Source organism: Euwallacea similis, chromosome 28, assembly GCF_039881205.1.
Source record: "Euwallacea similis isolate ESF13 chromosome 28, ESF131.1, whole genome shotgun sequence".
Lineage (NCBI taxonomy): Eukaryota > Metazoa > Arthropoda > Insecta > Coleoptera > Curculionidae > Euwallacea > Euwallacea similis.
In genome coordinates, this window is record NC_089636.1 from 2,001,597 (window position 1) to 2,020,084 (window position 18,488).

Consider the following 18,488-nt stretch of genomic DNA (forward strand, 5'->3'; position numbering starts at 1 on the left):
CCTGAAGTCCTAATCGAAACGTGTGACAATAAAATTGGCAACAACGGAAGAGAAACCGAAAATGGGAACGATCATCAATGTCAACTAAGGGGTTATAAATGGCTTTAAAGATATACCTATATCTTTGAAAAAAATTAATAGCCAAAGGGCAACAGGAGCCGGGCGTTTTGCCGGACAATACCAAATAATAAATGTCCGGGTTAGAAGAATTATCTAACCCATTGTGCTGGGGGTGTGTAGAAGAAATCCTTGCAGTTGCATATGTCCTTTGACGAGGAATAGATTTATGTGCTTGGTGTCGCTTTCTTGTATTATATTGCGAGAAACTGGGTTTAAGATTCTCGGCCGCTTGAACGAAAAATGACCTGTTTCTATGGTGTATTAGGAGGCTTTTGTGCATAAGAAAGTCCTCCTCGGTTTCGAATAACGAACTTCTCTGAAACACTAGAGCTAATTTATTTCCTCACTTGACCAGCAAAAATATGCGTTGCAGAAAGTTGACTAATAAATAACAGCAGCTGCAAAACGTTAACACGAATGGTGGTCCGGTAGAGGAGGAACACCCCTTAAAATCCCAAAATAATGCCGTTTATTCAAATCGCATTCAAATCAACGCTGGACTATTGCGGAAATTTCGTTACCCTCTCTTTATAGTGCAAATCGTAAGGGTAAAACTTCATAGGGTTTTATTCATAAGGGTATCATTCTTTTGGGTCTCAAAAAGGGAGATTTAATAGAAAAACGAATATTCAGGCCGCAGCTTCATCGTTTATGTATCACTGATTAATGATATGTGATAATTAAGCCTTGATGGCTCGCTAATGATATGAGGATTGCACATGTCGCACAATCGTGGCTACAATCAATGCAAAAAAAGGCTGTTTCCCGGACTGTCCATTTTTACTAAATAAGAGATATTGCGATGTAATACGAGGACATCGATGATTTTTCCCGCGAGTGCCGTAAATGTAAAACTTAGCACGGGCCCGAACATTATGTCGAATAATCAGAGAAACAAGGAACTGACAGGCGAACGGAACTGTAAACAGCCTCAACGTGGTTCTCGATTTTGACGAATAAAATGTATAAATCGAGTTGAAATCTTCGTACAGATATTACGCCGAACACGAAGAACGCAACGAACGGATCAGCAAACGGAACCGCAAACGGAATATACTAAAGCTCGCGATTGAGTTGTAACTGAACGTTGCAATGTTACGCGAGTATTTGCTGGTCAGTGCAGATAAGCGAGCGCGAAGCGAACGCGAAAACGGAGCATGTTTGTGTTGTTCTTATAAAATCTTAGTTCTTCAGAGCCGACAATTTAAAAAGGGAAAAGTCTAACTGGAAGGAATTTCGAGTAAAATCCTTTTATTCTTGATACGTTTTAAATCGTTGAGACTTCCAGAACAACTCTTATTTTTGATGTCAGAACATCGAGCATTTAATTGGAGACACTTCTTTTCAGATTGTACGTTAGCAAAGTAAACATTCAAATTCAAGAAAAAAATTACAAAAGTCCTCCCTGCGCTGGCTAGCTAACTGCCTTTTGTTCGTGGTTTTGTTTTGGCTCCCGCCAAACTTTCAACCGCCTTATTTCCTTTGATGTTAAAAAAAATGCCGACCAGTAATAGAAACAGCGCTACCAGTTTGCAGAACAGAATTAATTTTCGAACTTGTCTGCAAATGCGCCCGTGCCACGGTCCGAATTAATATTTCCTTGTGTTGCTCATCATGCAACGGTATGTTAAAATCTGTACGAAATCTAAATTGTAACGTTGTTCGGCGCCGAACAGCGTTACAGCATGCGCGCTTCTCTTGATTGTCGGTTGTTTAAAGAATCCGTTTGATTATCATGTTACTTAAATCAGTCATTAGGCGTCGCTGTCTCGTTTCTCAGTTGGAGAATTATTTAGTTGATATGCCAAATTTAAAATGATATCCCGGCAATCTGTGAATTGTGCAATATGTATGTGAAATAACGGAATGGTTTCAAAGAAAAATTTTGTTGTTTTTTATTGGTCTTTATCGCAAAAAATGTCGTCGCGCAACAACTTGAACACCTCCCGCAGTCTCCCAGTCGGACCTGGATAGTGGTTCCCTCTGACGGGCCAGTGCGACCGAGGTGAGCTAAACATTCAATGACAGAGTTGGCGCAATCTGCTGGGAAATAGTAAAAGGAGTAATGAATGAAGTAGCTTAAAGGTTTCTGTAATATTCAAATCCGGAATGATCATCAACACTCAGATGATCGATACGAAAGTGTGGTTAGCGGTCTAATAACCTTATTTTATTTGTGTTAAAAGGGAAATAAAATTAAGATCGCGGAAATTTCCACGATTATCTGTAATTTTCCGCCGTAAAACTTCCCAAATAAACCAGTTAAAATAATGTCGTCAGTGACACGAATTGCGAGACTCACCGCCACAAGGAACTTCCTAAAATATGCTGAAAATAGTACAAGTAGAATACGCAATTACATTTATAAAGAACAGAGGCACACCGGTAAGATAAATTCCGATAAAGAGTGACACCTAAGAAGTACAAAAAATAGAAGACTTAAACAAATAAATAACAATACACATTTTTTACTACTAAACATTATAGTGTTTTGGTTCAGTTGTCGGACTCAGTAAGTACTGAAAAGTGTTTAACTGAATGTCAACCTTTTGCCTCATCAGTATTAAGAGTACCAACATCAATAATAAACCGAGTTTGTATGTGTTAAGTAGCTAAAGCGAGTTACTAAATCAAGATACAATTTAGTTGTTGGTACAAGGTCTTCTGGTAATTAGTAAAAATGAAATTTTAAGAAAAAGATCAATTTAATTGAAGAACATATTAGAGAATAGGTTGGTCCCTGATCCACTTCAATGTGGATACTTACAGAAGATAATATTGAGTAATATGTATAGGAAAAACTTTTTTAATGAAAGTCAATAAAAAAAGTGGCTGTTTTTGAATATTAAGAAAAAGATGCATATTACAATTTTAAAAAGTAAAAAAAAATAAATTGTTTTTTATAATAGTAAGGCTTCTTAATCCTTGTTTGAGACTTCTTGCAAATAATTTAATTAAAACAAACTCAAAAATTTACATTTTTTGTGTTGATCTTAGTGTACTATGAATTTATTGATATTTAGGTTTATTAATCCATGCCAGGTTCCAGCATACAGAAACACAAACTAATGATAAAGATGATTATCACTCAATTATTAAAAATACTGAGAAAACTATTGGTAAGTAAAAGGTGATTTTGTTTTATACAAAATTCAGAAACTTGGGTTATTTAAAATACTCAAATTCATAAATCATTATGTACTAGAAGATTATAATATTTCATAAGCATTCATTAGAATTTTCTTCATAGGTGAAAGCTCAAAACATGAATTCCAGGCTGAAACTCGAATGTTGCTTGATATAGTGGCCAGATCTCTCTATTCAGAAAAAGAAGTATTCATTCGGGAACTGATATCAAATGCCAGTGATGCCTTAGAAAAATTTAAGTACATTGCATTATCTGAAAGTGAGGGTCAGCAAATCTCAGACAAAGATCGTTCTCTTGAAATACACATATCGACAGATAAAAATTCTCGAACTTTTACCATCCAAGTAAGGCTTGACTTCAGAATCTTTTTTTGCTTGTTACTTTCAATTTGATTATTTAAGGACACTGGTATTGGTATGACAAAAGATGAATTGGTGCAAAACTTGGGCATAATTGCCAAATCTGGGTCCAAGGTATTTCTTACCTATACAACTTTTTTTTTAATCATAATCTAAATTGCTCATTTCAGGCTTTCATTGAGCAAGTAAAACAACAGCAAGCTACTGGAGACAACAATATAATTGGTCAGTTTGGAGTGGGTTTTTACAGTGCTTTTATGGTGGCTGATAAGGTGGAGGTATTCACCAGAAGTTCCAAAGATGAGCATGGTTGGAAATGGACGTCTGATGGGTATAATATTCAGGTCTTCAGTGTATAATCTACTAATAAAAAAATTCTTATCTAGGACGGGAAATTATGAAATTCAACCGGCGGAAGGTGTGTCATTTGGCACGAAAATCATCTTACATTTGAAAGGAGATTGTCGAGAGTTTGCTGATGATGACACAATTAACGCCATTATTACAAAATACAGCAATTTTGTAGGAAGTCCCATATATTTGAATGGCAAAAAGGCAAACATTGTTCAACCGTTGTGGCTTAAAGACGCGAAAAGCGTTAATAACAATGAGCATATTGACTTTTATAAGTTCATTAGCGGTAGCTATGATGTCCCACGATATATTTTGCATTATAAGACTGACGTTCCTTTGTCTATTGCCGCTCTATTGTATTTCCCTGAAGGGAAACCAGGTATTACTTTAATGTCTCAAAAAATGTTTTTTAAATTTATATGTATTGCAGGACTATTTGAAATGTCCAGGGAAACTGAATCAGGGGTGGCTTTATACACCAAGAAGGTGCTGATTAAGAACAGGACCGATAATATTTTACCAAAATGGTTGAGATTTGTGAAAGGGGTAGTCGATTCGGAGGATATTCCTTTAAACTTGAGTAGGGAGCTTTTGCAAAATAGTAATTTGATAAGGTAATGTTGGTGTTCAGCCATCTATTAAAAGGCAATATAGAGGTTTTATTCTAATGATTCAAGCTTACTCTTTTGTATCCTTTCAGAAAGCTAAGAGATGTTCTAACAGGCAGAGTTACAAAATTTCTGATTGATCAGCTTAAAAAGGATCAAACAGAATATGAAAAGTTTTACCAGGATTATGGAATTTTTATCAAGGAGGGAATTATAACAAATCACAACCAGACAGAAAAGGTAAGGAGTATCACTGTGAAGAACTAAATAAAGTCATATTAAATGAATAATAATAAATACTTGAAATACATCATATGGTAGGTACATCCGTGTAAAAGATAATTCAATTGCATCCACTAATCACATACATAAAATGACAAAATAAGATAAACAACTAAACAAAAATATGAAACCCTAGAAAACTCTAACTTCTGTTACAAATCTCCTAAAAAATCGCATTGCTGTGAAGAATGATATGCTTGGGTTTTAGGAAGATGCGGCAAAGCTTCTTCTTTTTGAATCTTCTCATTTGGAGCCGGAGAAAAAAATCACGCTTTCCGATTATATTACAAGAGCCAAGGAAGGACGGACTATATTTTATCTGGCCGCCCCAAGGTTCGTTTTGTTATAGACAATGAATAACTAATCGCAGACGATCTCATTAAGTCAGTTGCCCCCCATTCTCCACTAGGTTAAGACAAATACTCTCATATGTTTTAGCCGTAATTTGGCAGAATCATCGCCTTATTATGAATCATTGAAAAAGAAGCAGCAGGAAGTGCTCTTCTGTTATGAGCCCTACGATGAGTTAGTGCTAATGCAATTGCAACAGTTCCAAGGCTACAAGCTTATTTCGGTTGAAAAGGATATGAGAGATGACAAGGCTGCTAATGACCTCACTAACTTAGGTCTGTATAAAGTTAATTGGGGATAAGGGATATGAATAGGATATGGGGCCCATATCTCGGAAAATGTTGTTATGTTTATAATTACGTTTTCCATTGCCTAAAAGAATATCTCTTGAGATAAGAATAAACTTAAGAGTTTTCTCATATATTGAGGTGTTTCTGTAGCAAGGATATCCACAACACATAAGCAAAAAAATTCGAACTCTAATTTTAATTATTCATATGCAGGAGAAGATAGTCTGAAACGAAGCGAGATAAATGAACTCTCAGACTGGTTAAAAGAAAAACTGGCTGGTAAAGTGATGTCAGTAAATGCCACAACTAGACTAGAAAGCCATCCATGTGTGGTAACAGTGGAAGAAATGGCAGCGGCGCGACATTTCATCAGGACGCAGAGCCACGGCTTACCAGAAGATCGCCGATATGCTATTTTACAACCGCAGTTTGAAATTAATCCCACGTAATTTGAAAAATTGTTATTGTCATCGATAATTTGTAATTTATAGTTGAATTTTCAGCCATCCAATTATTAAAAAAATGTATAAACTGAAGAGTAGCGATCCTGAGTTGGCGGAACTTTTGGCGAAACAAGTGAGTATTGTAAAAATTATATATATATACATATATATAGCATTATGACATTAGAGTTCAAGCCAAATGTTAAACGAAACTTATAGAATTATAGGATTATTTTATTTATTTTAATTTTCTGACCCTATATTTTTTCCTAAAACAACCTGTGTAACCAAGTTATTAAACAATTTATTTTATTTTTTAACTTCTTTGTTACAGCTATTCGCCAACTCTATGGTTGGAGCTGGTTTAGTAGAAGATCCAAGAGTGCTATTGACGTCCATGAATGATTTGCTCGCCAAAGTGTTAGATAAACATTGATACAAAAAAAATTATATGTCTATGTATATATATTAGGTAATATTGCCATTCCTGTTTTTGTATAAAGTGAAAATAAATACTTCAATGAATCAGTTAGTTGTTTTATAGCGTTCGCTAAGGTAAGTGAATTTAAACTCAAAAGTAAAAAAAGTTCAAGATTGAAATTTGAATCTCATTACTTTCCCGCCTCACGTAAGGAGGGAAATAATTTCCATGATTAAAAGGGAAGAAAGAAACTATAGTTAGGTTTTGAAAATTGTAATTATCTAGCACATTTTTGTAAAATCCTATGTAAATCGATAAACACCATACTGTCAAGATCGAAATCGTTCTTGACAGAATAATGAAGGAATATTAAGTGTTAATTAAACTTTTGCATAACATTTTATTTACAATTATTTCTTCCTTTGGGTTCAATTTAACTATTTTACTAATTATGACACGTTTTTATGTCACTAACGTGCAATGTAATTTGTGAGACGAGCCCTAATTCGAATCCAAAATATTTGCCTAGCAATATTTTTTGCTGAGCAACTATAGGCAAGTAGTGGAACCTGAAACCTTGGATTTATTTGGATTTTGTAACCATTTAAATGCGATCAAACGGGTGCCTACAGTAAATATACTATCTTATAGCTGTTCAGCAAAAAAACTTCACGCTAATGTACATCATCTTAGTGAAATTTTTGTTAAAAAAAACTAATTACTTAAATGCAAACTTTATATGCCCCATTTCTCTCTTATTTTATCATAAATACTTAAGTAGCTTGCAAACATTTTCTATTTAAAATTAGATTTAGGTACTTTTGATACTTGAATAAGTATGTATTACATATATATCTTAAGTATATCGTTTTAAAGTTGATAGATACATATTAAATAAAAAATGAGCGTTAAAAAACTTCAAGATAAATTTATCAATTGTTATCTAATTGTCAGGTATTTGATGGTACTACTACTGTTACTACTACTACTACTACTACTATGTTTTTTTTTTATGATCACCCGTTATTATATATTGAGTGAAAAATAAGCGATTATAAGTATGTACCTACAATTTCAAATAGGTGGGTCCTTAAGTTTAATCTGAACTTAAACTTGATATGCTTTCAATTGATAGATCAATAATTGGGTGCAACACTTAGCTGCAAACACTTACCTACTTAAGTTTGTTTCTGTGTAAAACCAAATAAAAAAGGTTTAATTATTCATTTGAAAGTAAGTTATAGTCAATTGCATTGCAATACACATTCAAACTTGCCGCCAGAAAATTACCTACCGGAAACGGACATACTCGACTGTCATGTGACTGGCACATAAACTTTTTACAGGAAAAATAGGCGAAATTCAATAAAAATTACATAATATAGACCTTAGAAATTCCTCAAATTATTTTAAAATGTGAAAATTCAGTTTACTTATATGAAATAATGAGCATTTTGTTTGACGTAAAAGCGTGACATCATCACTCGACTGCTTCGCCGGCACGTGATTGGCTGATAATCGGCCTTAAAATTTAATCGGGCCAATAGGAGTAGCGAGTTTTCTCGCACTCCACCTGAACATTTTCTTATCGTCATATGACCCATTCTTGCTGGTGGCAGTCCTGTAAGCCATATTTGTCACAGTGGGTTCGCTGGTTCCGTGCCGTGTCGTGCACTTTTTGAGACCGTTCTGACCTGTAAATACTCCCCCAAATAAGTTAACACCATGTCTGAAACACTATCAGAACAATATCCAGTCTACGGACCTTTCTTTGGAGTTATGGGAGCAGCGTCAGCAATTATTTTCAGCGGTATGTATAACTTCTAGCCTGCCTTGCCGCTACGTTATCGATTTTATATGATGAATTCACATTTTTACTAGTTAGTTACTTTATTTTGCTAAATTCAGCATTTGAGTTTAATAATCGACCCTTTGGAGCCAATTTCAGTGTGGTTTTTATGACGTTTCGTTGTGATTTTGCCTGGGAATTCCACTTTATTCTGAATCTATTCATGGGCGTAGTGCGGGTCATATGCCAAGATTATACACAGATCCAGCCTTTGTCGTCTCAAAAATCAATGCCTTTAACATTCTCTTCTGTCCTGCTAATTTTTCTCCAAAACTCTCCTTTAGGATGCATTTTACTTAGTTCTTGACTCTCATTGACCTCATTGAATGAATGGTCACATGTTTTTAGACCCACCCTCAAGGAATTGGGAAAATCATTATTCTTATTCATTTTTAAGCACCACCAGTCTAATCAATGAAATATTATTTTGTAATTGTTTCGCTGAAGTGGCACTTTTGTACAAATACCATTAATTACTCACCTGCCATGTTTAGGACAATAACTTTCTAGTACCTGATTACTTATATTTCAAGAACTGACATGCTTAGTTCAGTTTTATGCTGTATTTAGATATGTATTAGCACATATTCAAGTACCTCTAATTGACTTCTCTTTAGATTCAATTGCAGCCACTCAAAAAGCCTATTTAAACTCAGTTTCACTTATATGTAAATATCTGGTATTAAAGGCCTTTATGCTTTTTTCAGTTTTACAAAAAATCTTGAAATTTGCACGTAAAATTTTATGAAAGACTATTTAGAAGGATGGGAACTTGAAATCTCATGATCCTAACCAAATCATGTGACTTCAAGGCTCCTCATTGAATCACATGAATTGGTCTTGTGAATGGAAATCAATTGAAATAAGTAACTATTGGGTTGGTTTCAGTTGTAGCTTTTGTCTTAATGAGGATTTTTAGTTACTTAATTTCAGGATTTTTATTTTACCCATGACGCCCCTTTAGTGCTAGATCCAGATATTTATATTTACTGTAGAAAATGTGATTGGATCCATCATGTCACATGATTTTCTTTCTGAGATATTTACCTATATCTCCCATTTCCTTTTAGTTTTGATAACAGGTTATTCATGAACAAACTAAAGAATGCAAACATGACTTGAGGGAATGAACTCAGACTCATTTTATCCACATAAAAAAATTGAGAAAAAATATACCAATGAGTGGTGATGACTCTTCTTATTTTTATGTGCCTTTCAATGAGGTAGTAGAGACAAGCAAATGTTTCAAATTTCTTTTCTGAATATTCAATATTATTGCAGGAAATATTCCTATGAATAAACATATAGTTTCCTTTTAGTGATGTGAGCCTGGTCATATGATATAGTTATGTATAGTCCTAATGAAAATAACTGTCATCTGAGTTTCAAAATAGTTTTATTATTAGTAGCTGGAAGGACAATATTTTGCATGTGTAAATAATCTTTTTGACAAATAAGGGGTCCTCATCATAAAGAAGCACCCTGCTTCTTTATGATTCTGCTATGTTGTACCTAAGTATGAACATTTTACATCACTATTTGTTCTATTGTTCATCAAAATGGTGCTACTCTTGATATCATGATGATTTCTGCCCTCTAAGTTTTTAAAAAGATGGTAGTTATTCCTTGTAAACATGATACATTCATAGATGTAAAAGCTGGGCGATGTTGATTGTAATTTTGAATAAAAATAAGGTAACAAGAATTTGTTAATGTAAAAATTCCTTAGGTAGCTTTTTGTAGGAAAAATATTATGCTTTTCACTAAATTGCCCAGAATAGTATTTCATATATGATACAGGAGTGCTAATAAGAAATAATATAAACCAGAGCTACTCTGAGCTCCACATAGTTGCAATCATTCTTAGCACATTGGACTATCTCGCTACATCTCAGGCAAACTTATCAATATGTTTCCCTCAATCAGGTTTTCTTTCAAAATTTTCAATGTTTGAATCTTCAAAATTGATAGTATTTATTATCCTTATGAATCTCCAATCTTAAAAATTGTGTTTGTGATACATTCAGCTGAAGACCATTACTAGAAAAGTTTATACAGATTACAATATAATAATAATAATAATAGTAGTAATAATAACAATACTACAGCACAGTAACCAAGCAACATCAAAAACATGTGCAGATGATAAACAATTTGTATACGACAATAACACTTATTTTGCAAATGAAAAGGTTAAATTGTCAGTCTCTGAAGTTAAAATTATAGGTATAAGGATTTACTAGGGAGCCAGGTTTTGACATCTTTTTGAATAGTTGTTTACTTCAGTTAGGTAATCAGTTGAAAACCTTTATAGCTCTGTATGCCATATGCCTTTACAGCTAGCATAAAAATTTATAAGTGCACTGCGGACCCCTGCACTCCACTCCTCCACATCCTCCCTGCACTATGTTGTGTCTTCAGCAAATAGAATTTGTGTTTCACGGGATTTACAATATTGTTCAAATACAGGAGTGGGCCATGCACAGAACCCTGGATATATTCCTGGTGACAGTCTGTGAGATATGATTCAAACCATCTGTTTTAATCTTATATTTTTGTCGAAGTACTCAGTATGTTTAATTTTCAGTAACCAAGAGCTAGGAAGATACTGATTTGATAGTATGGAAAAATTGAATAATTATTCAATTATCCATACTATGATTTACAAAATTAAGATTAACTATGGCATAACACTCGTACATTTCAATTTACATCCGTTTGATTGAAGACATAAACAGAAACGAAAACCTGTGATGTCACAGTAAATTTTTCCTAATCCAGTAAAAATCCTTTCAATAAAAATGTTCTAAATTTTACATCAAGTATTGCATCTCAGAAACCTCCCTTCATATATATTTAGTCAGTCAATACGTAATGACCTCGGTAAAGACGATCTCCATGTGACTTAATTCCCACGAACAAGTGTGTAATTACCTGCTTGCCTTATCTTAGATAAGATTTTTGTGGATGGATTTACGACTTACAAGTTCTATGTCACATGATGAACTGCAATACTCTATTGTAATTAAGAAAAGAGATTATGTGTTAACGTCTGATGACTAAAGTCTGAAAAATGATTGAGAAAGAAATTCATTACTATAACAATTTGTTGTTACTGGATTATATCAGTTAACCATTCTGAACGTAAACAAACAGTCACTAATAACACAGATAAAAATACATTTTCACCTGAAATATCCAACATAAAAGTTTTAAGTTTCCTGGCGTATTATAAAGGTCATGTGCAATATTATGAATTTTCTTAATTTGATGGTTTCAAAGTTATTAATTGTTCATTACATTTTTTAATTCATTTAAAAAAAAAATGTGAACCTGCCACATAAAGCAAAATAACCAATCTATTTGGTTTCACCTCAACAATTTCAGGATGGATCTCTATAATGGCTTGCAAATGACCTATAGCTGGCCTAGTGCCAAGCGTCTGTAACATTTGTCTAGCCTGTTTGATATATGCGATTTTGTCATCACTACTTAATGTTTGCTATTCGCATAATACTCAATACAAAGTTGAAACTTCAAAAACAAAAAAGAAAAACGTTCATTATTTACCCTTACACCAAGCTTGAATGCTGAGTTCAGCTAAATTGGATTAAACGAGTATTTTAAAGTTAATTCAAGTGGCATCACTCGTAAGTGACGGCAAATTTGAAGGTTTAAGCTACACGCAAAGAATTACTAAATAAATTAATGATGCTGATGTTAATAAGACTGTTTAAAACATTTTATTTTTTAGCTCTCGGTGCCGCCTATGGAACAGCCAAATCAGGAACCGGTATTGCCGCCATGTCGGTGATGAGGCCGGAGTTGATCATGAAGTGTATCATTCCCGTCGTTATGGCGGGTATTATTGCCATTTACGGGTTGGTTATAGCTATCCTTATTGCGGGTAATATTGGCGCTCCCACAACTTATTCACTCTACAAGTAAGTGTGTTTGGTAGTTGGGAAATAGTTCCCGTAATAGATTATGTTCACGTAATTTAAATTTGTTAAAAAGTAAAAGTGGGTTCTCTTTATTCAGCTGCATTGGCAAACATTGCTGAATCCTGGTAGCTGAACATAGTAGTGGATATAAAATTCATGATTTAGTGACAATGACAAAAAGTTAAATAATTCTTTTATAAAAACATATCCAAAGCTATCTCTGAAACACCCTACATATTAAATAAATAAATGGTATTAATTACATAAAGAGCAAATATCCCTACTGATATTGAAATATACTGCCAGTTTCAGTGATTTTCGAGATGGGGGGGGGGGGGGGGGATTTCAAATCAAAGAAATTGTTTAAATCATAACAATGTATTGTTTTGTTTTTCAGAGGATTCTTGCACTTGGGTGCGGGGTTGGCAGTAGGATTCTCTGGTCTTGCCGCAGGCTTTGCCATTGGTATAGTGGGAGATGCCGGTGTAAGGGGTACAGCGCAGCAGCCGAGACTCTTCGTAGGAATGATTCTTATTCTTATCTTCGCCGAAGTATTAGGTCTTTATGGTCTTATCGTAGCTATTTTCCTTTACACCAAAAATTAAATCGCATCCTAGTGTATCGTTTGAAAGTTTCCGGTCCTTCTCCTCCATAAGTATCCCGTTCAAAGTAAATTACCTTTCGTGGTCGACCGAATTTTGTTCTCAGTGTTATCGTGTAAAAACAGATGTAAAAATGTAAACCATAGCGAACGTGACCACGCGCGTATGATAGAGTCGGCATGCGAAGCTTCTTGGTGCTGACTTTATCGTATTGTAAATACATTTTCACATCATTTTTAGTCAGTTTCGCGAGGTATACTTCTTTCTAATTATTGTATAGTCTCTAGAACCTAGGTTACCTTTATTTCTTCTTAAGGTTAAACATATTTAAAAAATAGCGCTCTATTGATCGCCTATTTGAATAAAAGTTGGAAAATAGCACAATTTATTTTTAATTTCGTCGATACGTATTTAGTAGATTTTTATTTTTGTCGTCTGGTAGATCTACGTCAACTCGTTTGTTATTCATTATAGCCTCAGAGGCTGAAGGTGTTCTCTTTGATTTCATTCGTTCTACATATCATCAACTGTTAGATTCCACTACTTACAATTCAAATTGTCCCATGTGTTGTGCTATATATATATGTTTTAATTTCATGCATCAATGATCGTAAAACTATGTAATAGAAATAGAAGAGCAGCGACTACTATACCATCTTTCGAAAAATGCATCTGCAGTATTAGATTATCTTAAGTTAAACCTAAAATAACTTGATTTAATAGTAACATAGTTACACGTGCTACTGGCGAATTTTTCTCATTCTAGACGATTTCAAATCGATTATCTTAACAAATTTGTTGTAAATAAAATAGCGGCATAATGTATCGATGGTTTGATGTCCAGTTATTCGTGTTAGCTTCTGATGTAGCTCAGCTCGGACGGGGCGAAAACTCGGTTGAACTTCACTCGACAACGAACCCGAAAGGGTGCGTTCAACCCCGTTTGTCGTTACTAACATTAAGATGGTATATATTTCCTGTTTATTTTAGCCACCTCATAGCTAAATGTAATGTTGAGGCTTTGTCGTGGATGCCTTTTGTCTTGTCAGCTCATTTCTTAGAAACCATTTGCTTGGTTTCACCTCGAGTCATGACAATTTACTACAGTTTACCGTATTTTTAACATGGTGCTGATTTGATCAGTAATTGTCTTGATCTCTGTACCGTAAATGATTTATCTATTGACAAATCGCAAATGTAATACACAAAAGCGTTGCAACAATTTATTATTCACCGACATGGCTGGTTGGTGCAACAAGAGATAATCGGTTTTCAAAGCGTAAAAAGGAGAAGGGCAAAAGGCATCCAACTTGTTATAGAATGTTAGGATGTAGTAGGATGGTTTCTGTATTGAAGGGAACAGCAAAATTATGTTGAAAATAAATAATTTGTACATTCCATTACAATTTCTGTTTATCAATTGTTGTTTTTCATTTAGTCCAGCTCGTTTGTGCGGTTGCAGGAACCTACCTCAAATCGGAGTTTAAACAACTTGTAAAAGTAATCGCCCAGTGGTATTCTTTCAGTTTTAACTCTTCCAGAGACACATTCACAGTTGTCGGGTGATTGCCGAGTGTACCCATATAGAGTAGGTCGAGTTGTTTACAGTGTTTATCGTCCATTTATATTTACCGGGCATGTGGCCGACAACGACTGTGGAGCCATGCTTGAAATTAAGCTCGAGATTGGGACGGGCATTGAATAAGATATACATCAAGTCTGGAGTTTAAACTTTGGCTATACAATTCAGTCCAAAAATAGAATTGGGCAGAATACCTTTTCCTAATGGGTTTTATACATGATTTTGTCAAATTTTAATAAAGTGACAGTTTTCCCAGTGATTAAACGGGGTTCATTTGGTAACTAGTTACATAATGAAAGCAAGTATTTACCTTGATTTATTATGAGGGAACCAGTAGTCAATCACTACAATGGTTAACTATTTACATTAGTTCTATGGAAACTAAGCGCAATTTCAACAACTTCAAATGTCTGCCCTTTTTTCGGATTGCTGTAGTCAACGGCTAAACTAGAAAGATTCATTTATGTATAAAACTTTAAGAAATTCTGTTTTATGTAAGTCGTTTGGGCAATTAAGTTCATAGGAACCATATTCACGTTCAGGTCCCAACAATAATATGTATATAGCTCATTATTGACCTAGTGAGCTAATCGCCCGGAATATCATCACCTCATTGCTGTTTTATTTTTGTTTGCCATGGAAATTAATATCAAATGAATTGTTGATGTTGTGATTCAAGATATGACCCTCAAGTCTTAGACCCCTCAGCATTGCGGGTTTCGGAAATTGGAACTTAACCTTCGGGTCATAATAATGTACTTCACAACCTTGGTATATAATATACTATTTATGCATGACGAAACGTCACGGCAATACTAGTTTGCTTAGTTTAAGACCAACTTATTAATCTTTGTAGTATTACTACTGTAAACGAAGCCCTAGCCGGTGTATTTTCAGAGGTCTCTGTAAAACGTGCTATCGGAATTGTTCTTTTTAAAACACTGACAACGTTGTGCACTAAAAGGCATGTTCGTGCCCTAGATGCCATATGATATAATAAAGTGAGTACCTAAAATTAATTTAAATGCCAAAAGGTGACAATTTACATAAGATTGTTTACATACATATATGTATCTATAGTTGCATTTGCATTGCAGTTACTGTTTGAACAGGAATGGTTCCAAATGAGAAATAAAACATTTTTTTCATTATTGTATTATGATTAAGTAATGAGAAAGTATAGCGGAGATTATGGTGAATTGTTTCTGTCTTAAAAACACTCACAAGCCACATTCACACCCGTTAACTGATAGATCCTGAAATCGTTTGAATACATCAGAAACTTCTCCAAACTGGGAAATTTCAATAAAATATTAGAAGATCTCAAAGATTTTTAAAGACAGAAAATTTCTTCAAAATTTCTGTGAATTTTTTAGAAATTTTCCTATTAAATTCTGGAACTTTCCAAGCTCTCAATTCAAGAGACTTAATAAGTACTTAATAACAACTTTAATAAATTAATTGAAAATGAAACTTGCTCCATTCCAGAAAGGGTCATAAATATTGTGAATATTAGCCTTACAAATATAAGCCTTCCATTGCCTTCTTCGTCAAAATTCTGCTTTCATGACTCATTGAAATTTCTGGAACGATTGGTTTTTCTTAATTCCGGCTCTATTATTAATGCCATTTTTATTCTTGCGACCAATATTCGTAACTGACTGATGAACCATTATTACGGTAGTCTCTTTAGTCGTAATCTGCAACTCATTATTTGTTTCTGAAACAGATTCACTCGCTCGTTCTTCTGGAGTCTTTTCTTCTTTCATCTACGCTCCACCGCATTCGATCTATGTGCTTTCCCCAACTCCAAATCTATATTATTCTCAGATACCTCCTGAGCTACATTATGTGCTACAGGAATGGACATACTGTTGCGTCGCAAAAGCCTCATCTCCTTCGAATTCGAACTTATTTCTGTATTATCCATTTTATTCAAAGTAGAATTGGTTGTCTTGTCGTTTCTAATGGATTTGGCAAAGAACTGGTAATTTTTCGGGAGCTTGATGATGCGTGTGGAACGACGTAGGTTCACCAGCGAAGATTCTGCAGATCTTCGATTGTTGGTATTGAGCCTGTCGAGGATGACCATGGAAAAACGACTTATGGTTTCAGTTTGGGTAGAGGAGTGCCCCATGCTGTATTAAATTTGAAAGTTTGACATGGAATGTTGAAAATCGGGAGGTGGCAATAATTGCCATATTTGATGGGTTAATAAAACTATAGCTAACTGTGAGTATGGTGGATGGAGTACCGCTTTACGTGGGTTCTGAATTAAAGTCGCTTTTTACATAGTCATAGAAAATTTTTATTGTGTGTACAGGGTGCTCCAACAATGCAACAAGAGTGAATATTTCTTTTAGCCTTAGAGATACTAGATGGAGCAAAAAGCTGAATTGTAGAAAGCAGTACTAGATATATTTTAAAGGTACAGGAAAATATATAGGATGTCCCAAAAAGTGTGGCTTTCCTAAATTATGTTTTATTTTTTAATGAGATGTCCTCAGTATTATTACTTAGAGCGCTTGATTCTGCATATACAGGGTGGTCCAATTGCTATGGGCCACTATTGCTATCTTCTAAACCGTGGACATTACAAGTTCGGTTAAATTAGACAAAAGTTGTCAAATTTGATGACAAGTTAAGATCTCGAGACACTGTTGCCAAAATTTGTTCGGTTTCGGAAATATTGGAAAAAAATAAAATTTTGCCAAAAACGTTTTTTGTAAATAAACCGAAAACTAAGGGTTTTAGAAAAAAGTTTTTCTCATAACATTTTATTACTTTTTAAGGTTCTACACACTAATGATAAATTTTAAAAAATAACACTTTTAGTTTCTGAGATATCGACACTAACTTCAATTTTTTAAATGCGGACCTGGATTTTTCTTTTGTTATTTTAAATGCATATTTTATCCTAATTTCACTGATGTATTACATGTTTACATTTGCCGACGTTTCGTTAGAAAAATTCATCACCAGAGTTTATTCCCTAACAAATACGAGTCCGACCCTGGATTTGAGTTGTAAATTACATGTAGGCACACTTGCTACAAATAATTACAAATGTTGAAAATGTCCCCCATTACTTTGAAGACATTTTCGAGCGTTTTTTATAACTCTTTTTTGTAAATTATTTAACATAATAGGCGTTAGTTTTTCACAGGCGATGATAAAATAATAAAAATAGAATTTTCTACTCACTCAATTCTTTAAAAAACTGTGGAAGACAGGTATAGATCACAATAACTCTACTATGATAAAGTGTACTGCATTTAAATTTTATGCATCAACTTAGCCAAATTTCTAATAAGATCTGCAATTGACTAGCACGTTTATCTAACTCTTCAAAAGCAAAATAAATTAATATATATAGGTAGTGCCATATTTTTTTCCTATATTTACACTCAGTACACAAATTTATTCTTATCAGTGCGTTGTTACATTACTAATAGCGGCAACACCTAAAGGGGCTATGTTGTGAAAAAGCTAAATTTTTAACATTTCTATTTTAGCCGCAGTGCTTTTTTGTTTAGTCAGGTGATTCATTTATTTCTTCTGTTTGTAATAAATCCTTTTTTTCTGAATTGGAAATAATCAGTTAAAATATGTTGTGAAAAATATCAAAAAATTGTTAGACACCATAAGAATTACCAGAGTAAGTTTATTAGAGTCAATAGTAAGCAAGTGCATCTAATCATATTAATATAGCAGCGATTATTATATATTATTAATGACAATTATTTTGTAATAATTGTTCATTAATATTTATAATAAATGCCTTTCTCATGACTTTTACATGCTCTTACGTGCTTTATCAGTATCACTGCCGACATTATAAGCGAAAATCTACAGGGTGTTTTTTTATTATTATTTCTTATTCTGTTTGGAAATAAAACAAAATTAAAGTGTGTAGATTGTAAATATGTAAAAAATGTGAAATATTTCTTGTCTTAATAATTGCTGAGAAATAGGAGCTTTTTTCTTTTTTTTAGAAAAATTTTACTTAGGTTATTATTGAACATTTTTTGGAACGAATAATGGCTAAGTAAGCATACAAGGTGTTCCAGAACACGCAAGCGACCAAATGCAATTATGCGTTATGTAACATTCATTTTTTATATAACAATATTAG

At 33.9% G+C, this 18,488-nt stretch overlaps 2 protein-coding genes across 2 annotated transcripts; both read left to right on the forward strand.

Moving 5' to 3' along the window:
- Nucleotides 1-2,258: 2,258 nt before the first annotated feature.
- On the forward strand, nt 2,259-6,483 carry Trap1 (TNF receptor associated protein 1). Its single transcript, XM_066403081.1, has 13 exons — nt 2,259-2,505; nt 3,144-3,239; nt 3,371-3,612; nt 3,670-3,741; nt 3,798-3,958; nt 4,014-4,360; nt 4,412-4,595; nt 4,682-4,829; nt 5,080-5,204; nt 5,310-5,497; nt 5,726-5,957; nt 6,016-6,088; nt 6,290-6,483. Exons 1-13 carry the CDS (start codon nt 2,391-2,393, stop codon nt 6,389-6,391), a joined length of 2,085 nt encoding a protein of 694 aa, XP_066259178.1. The 5' UTR covers nt 2,259-2,390; the 3' UTR covers nt 6,392-6,483.
- Nucleotides 6,484-7,973: 1,490 nt separating this feature from the next.
- Vha16-1 (Vacuolar H[+] ATPase 16kD subunit 1) lies at nt 7,974-14,191 on the forward strand. The gene is made up of 3 exons (XM_066403168.1): nt 7,974-8,186; nt 11,980-12,169; nt 12,567-14,191. The coding sequence occupies exons 1-3, from the start codon at nt 8,102-8,104 to the stop codon at nt 12,772-12,774; spliced, it is 483 nt and encodes a 160-aa protein (XP_066259265.1). The 5' UTR covers nt 7,974-8,101; the 3' UTR covers nt 12,775-14,191.
- Nucleotides 14,192-18,488: the final 4,297 nt, after the last annotated feature.